The following is a 4,696-nucleotide window of genomic DNA, read 5'->3' as shown; positions in this document are numbered from 1 at the left end:
CAATTTCATGTGAGCCATTAAAAATGCATTAGTGGTAGCACCGTAACAGTTGTTTATTATACATATTTAATGATTCTGAATTACAATTAAGCGAAACACTTGGCTGCTCTTCCGTCACAGATTGGGTTTAAATGGAGTTCAAGCGGCAGCGGACCCTACCCTAGGCCACATGTGGCCAGGATATGGCTCATAAATAAAATAAATAACGCACTGTGTGAGTAAATAAAGCCTAAGAATAGTCTTCTCCCAAATCTGTGTTTTTGTTTTTTGCGCAGCCATTTTTGCCTGACATACACCTGTCCAATAACAACATGTTGTTTATTAGGGGTAGGAGTAGTCGTGAGAGCCTGTGGTGTGATGTTTAGCTCCGAGCTGTCTTTGCAGTGACTGGTTACGCATGTCTAATTTGAGGAAATGATTTCCACAGGGCTTAAAATCAAGTCATTAACCTCAACGTCTTGACAAAACAAAACAAAAAAAGCTCTCCAGGAACCAGCCGTGATTGATTCCTCCTGACACAGTATAGATTTGACTTCCATGACTTCTGAAGACTGAAGCTTTTTTTTTTTTTTTTTTAAACTGCATCCATCTCTTTCTTTATGCCACTATTTCAACGCCAATAAAAATACAGGTGAAGGGGAAAAAAGACAAAGGGTGTTGCTTTGTGGTCAGTGGGGAAGCTCTTGTCATACCCTTTGTCCCACAATCCTCTGTGGCAGACTCTGCTCAACCCGAGATGCTCCCGGCTGTCCCTTCGGTGCAGAGCCACCGAAGACACTAAATTCACAGAGCCCTTAGATGTGTGTACAATTCTACCTCTCCTTATTATCTCTTGCCTTGCATCAGACCCACTGAGTGTCAAGCTGCTAGATGAAACAAACAAACAAACAAACAGAAAAAAATAAACAAACAAAAGGGGGGGGGGGGGTCCTTCGTGCACACATTTTTCCTTTTTGTTCCACATTTTCCTGCCATTTATTTCCTGGCTTTTTTTTTTCTCTTCGCAGATTTTTTTTTTTTTTTGAGATTTAAAACACTTTACGAGTTGGAAATGTGGATTTGACAAACACTGTGTAGAGGAGATCTGTGTCACTGTCAGATGGCGAATGTATCGTCATTAATCTTTTCTGTCAAGCTGGGAGCATGGGAGAACGAAAAGACCACTGGGAGAGCAGGACATACACAGCACACAAACAGAAACTAAAAGCAAGTACACTCATACAAACATTTATTCAGCAGAAGCGTATAGACACATTCATCCACATAGAGTCAAAGTCCATCAATGAAGATGAAAATATTTGAATGAGGATATTTCTGTTGGTTTGATAGTAGGGACTCCATTGCACACAAGATCCTTGATTACGGACGATGTGGTTGATTTTTCTGTGAGAAATCCTCCTCCGGAGCCGGAGGTAGCAGCACTAAACAGAACTACATCGCACTTAGACATCTGCACCACAATTACTGTTTCTACAGTACAACTCTGCCAACCCACATTTCAATATCATACAATTATTAAACAGAAACATCCTTGAATATATCGCACCAATGTCTTGTTTGCCAAGGATGCAAAAGAGTTGAAAAAAAAGAGAGACTCCATTACAATTACAATCAATTACACGTCTGGATATGATCATCAGAATCTTAATGATCACCATGGCAGCAATAGATCCTCCTGCAGAGGTATTATTCCACTCCCTAACTCCCCACTACAGCTTTGTATGGTGTCCTGGCCAACTGTTTAATGGTGCTGGATGTTTGTTTTCCACCTGAAGTAATGGAAAAAGATGATGGCACGGACAACAGAGAGTGATGCTCTCGGTGGCGATGGGGGTGGATGAGGGAGCAATCGCAAGATAGCCTGTTGAATAACAGACCACCTGGCTGCTTGTTTTGGAAAAAAAAAAAGAAAATGGCTCCCATGAATTTAGAAATGAGAGACAAGCAGCTCATGTACAAGGCAGAAGGCAGATAACATGGTCATCTTGGGACAAAATAGGCAATGAAAGGTTAATCTGGAGTCAGCTTAATTAAATCCACCCACCCCCTATCCCCACTTCATTGGTCAAATTGTGGTATTTTAGAAATGCATGGAATGAGAAATTGGTTGCTGCTTCTGTTCATTTCTGCTCCCTTCAGTGCAGCACAAATGACCGTAATCAAGGAGAATGGACATGATCTGCAAGTTAAATGGCGAAGCTACGACTTGCATGTTAACATGACGTTAAGCAATGGCCCACGACAAGGCTTTTTACGATCCAATAGGGATGTACACATACACAAACAGCTGATTACATTTTGCAGATTACTTTTCATGTATGCTATAAAGTGCCTGCTGTGAAAAAACATTCTACAGAAATCAAACATCCACATTAAGGTCCCTTGTGATGTATGAAGTATTTAGATATATAAAAAAAATAAACAAACAAAAATAAAGACTCTAGCCGAGGTCACAGATGAACTGTCTGATTTGTTTGTACACTCTGATTATACCAGGCCTTCTGCTTGCTATGCTTGTCAGACCTTACAGCCTCCCTCCCGTGTGATACTTGTTTCCGAATCAGGGGGATTATCCTCTGCAAAGTACCATCAGCAACATGATCCAAGTCACCAAGAGCCGCCAGGAGTTGTTTGTTTCTCCCTCCTCTTCTTGGAATAGTATTCCGAATATCTGTGGCTAGCCAGAGCATGGCTTGGCCTGAAACTAGGTCATGTTACGCTCTTTGGAAATGTCCTCCGTGCCCTCAGAGAGTGCAGAGTGGATGGAGTGAGGGTGCACTGACAGAAGGGGAGAGGGGGCGGGCGGGTTGTTGTGGTGATTGTTGTTGTTGTTGTTGTTGTTGTGGTGGTGGTGAAGGTGGCGGCGGCGTGGATAGCAGCTGGCCCTTCAGGTCTTGTTCAGGCTGGCCGTCTCCACACCTCCATTGCCAGGGCAGAGCCTCTGGCAGCCCAGGAGGATAGCGAAGGCCTTGCGGAAGTCGGCGTTGAAGGCGTAGATGATGGGGTTGAGCGAGGAGTTGGCCCAGCCGAACCACACGAAGATGTCGAAGGTCGTCGAGCTGATGCAGGGGAAGTCCATCCGTCCGCCTCGGCCTCCTCCACCGCCCGCCTCGCGCTGGCAAAAGGGCACCATGCAGTTCAGGACGAAGAAGGGCAGCCAGCAGCACACAAACACCCCCATGATGATGGAGAGGGTCTTGAGGACCTTGGTCTCGCGCTTGAACGAGAGCTTGAGTGAGCTCTCGGACTCGGCGGTGGAGTTGCCGCCCATGCTGTTGTGGCGGTTCTTGGCGCTCTCGGCGGCGCGCTCGAGCGCCGAGATGCGGCGGATCTGCTTCTGGGCGATGCGGTAGATCTGCGTGTACGTGGCGATCATGACGGCCACGGGGATGTAGAAGCTGATCAGCGAGGAGGAGATGGCGTACGTCCGGTTGAGGCTGGAGTCACAGTTCACGCCCGCCAGAGGCCTCCCGAGGGAGCCGTTGGCCACCGCCGCTGCCTCGGACAGGGAGCTGGCAGGGGACTGGTCCCTCTGCAGATGATAATGAGGATGCTGAGCCGCCTTGTGCCAGTTGAGCTGGACGGGGATGAAGGAGATGAGGACCGACAGCGTCCAGGCGGCGCTGATCATGATGAAGGCCACACGCGGCGTCATCTTCCTCTCGTAGCGGAAAGGGCTGGAGATGGCCCAGTAGCGGTCCACGCTGATGACGCAGAGATTCAAGATGGACGCCGTGGAGCACATGATGTCAAAGGCCACCCACACGTCGCAAAAGGCGCCGAACGGCCAGAAGCCGGCGATCTCCGTCACGGCCTTCCAGGGCATCACGAGCACGGCCACGAGCAGGTCTGACACGGCCAGCGAGATGACGAAGAAGTTGGTGACCTTGGAGCGAAGGTGGCGGAATTTGGTGACGGCGGCACATACCAGAGTGTTGCCCAGCAGCGTGGACAGTATGAGCAGGGAAAGGAAGCATCCGGTCAGGACGCGTGTGGAGGGGTCAGCTTCCAGATACCCGCTGTCCACCACAGTCGTCAGGTTCACATCCATCTTCTTATGGTTGTGAGGCAAGATATCAGCTCATTGTGAAAAGCAGATTTCCACTGGAAAAAAAAGTGACAATAGGAAGGGACAGCTGTTTTTATTTTGCTTTTTGTTTTCTCAGGAACTATCTTGTCAGAAAAGTGCTAAGGACCATATATTGTCTTTTATACAGTAAATACAGGGCAGTACTGTACATTTATATGATAGTTCAGTAACAGGTAAAAGGGAAATAAAATGGGATTGTTAATGCAATTATACAAATCAATCAGCATCTTTAATAAGCTGCTAACCAGGAGACGTATTTTTAATATTAAATGTACTCAACAAGAGTAGCCTAGAACGGTAAAACATATCAATCACAGCCTCAGTCCAAGCAGTAGACAAATAAAATATCCACATTAAACATTTGTGTAGAATATCTCGAGTGCAAGCCTGTGGAGTTTTATATGTCATATAGCATTAATCAAGCTCATGGTGCTTGGTATTATATTTATCATTGTCCATTAAACATAATTATCTTAGGTTAGATCTCAAGATACTTACGCCTCTATATAGTTGACGATGTAATGCCATTCTTGGACAGCGCCATAAAGATTTCCAGTGTGTCCTCCGTTGAAACGCATTTTTGTTTCCGTGATATGATTACTTTCG

General features: G+C 46.2%; 1 protein-coding gene across 1 annotated transcript; it reads right to left on the bottom strand.

Annotated features, from left to right (window-relative positions):
* Positions 1 to 401: 401 nt before the first annotated feature.
* drd1a (dopamine receptor D1a) lies at positions 402 to 4,051 on the bottom strand. The gene is made up of 3 exons (XM_062524874.1): positions 3,555 to 4,051; positions 2,940 to 3,467; positions 402 to 429 (listed from the first exon to the last, which is right to left on the bottom strand). Exons 1-3 carry the CDS (start codon positions 4,049 to 4,051, stop codon positions 402 to 404), a joined length of 1,053 nt encoding a protein of 350 aa, XP_062380858.1.
* Positions 4,052 to 4,696: the final 645 nt, after the last annotated feature.

The sequence above is a fragment of the Sardina pilchardus genome, chromosome 21 (genome assembly GCF_963854185.1).
Source record: "Sardina pilchardus chromosome 21, fSarPil1.1, whole genome shotgun sequence".
Taxonomy (NCBI): Eukaryota; Metazoa; Chordata; class Actinopteri; order Clupeiformes; family Clupeidae; genus Sardina; species Sardina pilchardus.
Note: the sequence above shows the minus strand (reverse complement) of the source record. Positions and strands in the feature narration are given on the sequence as shown.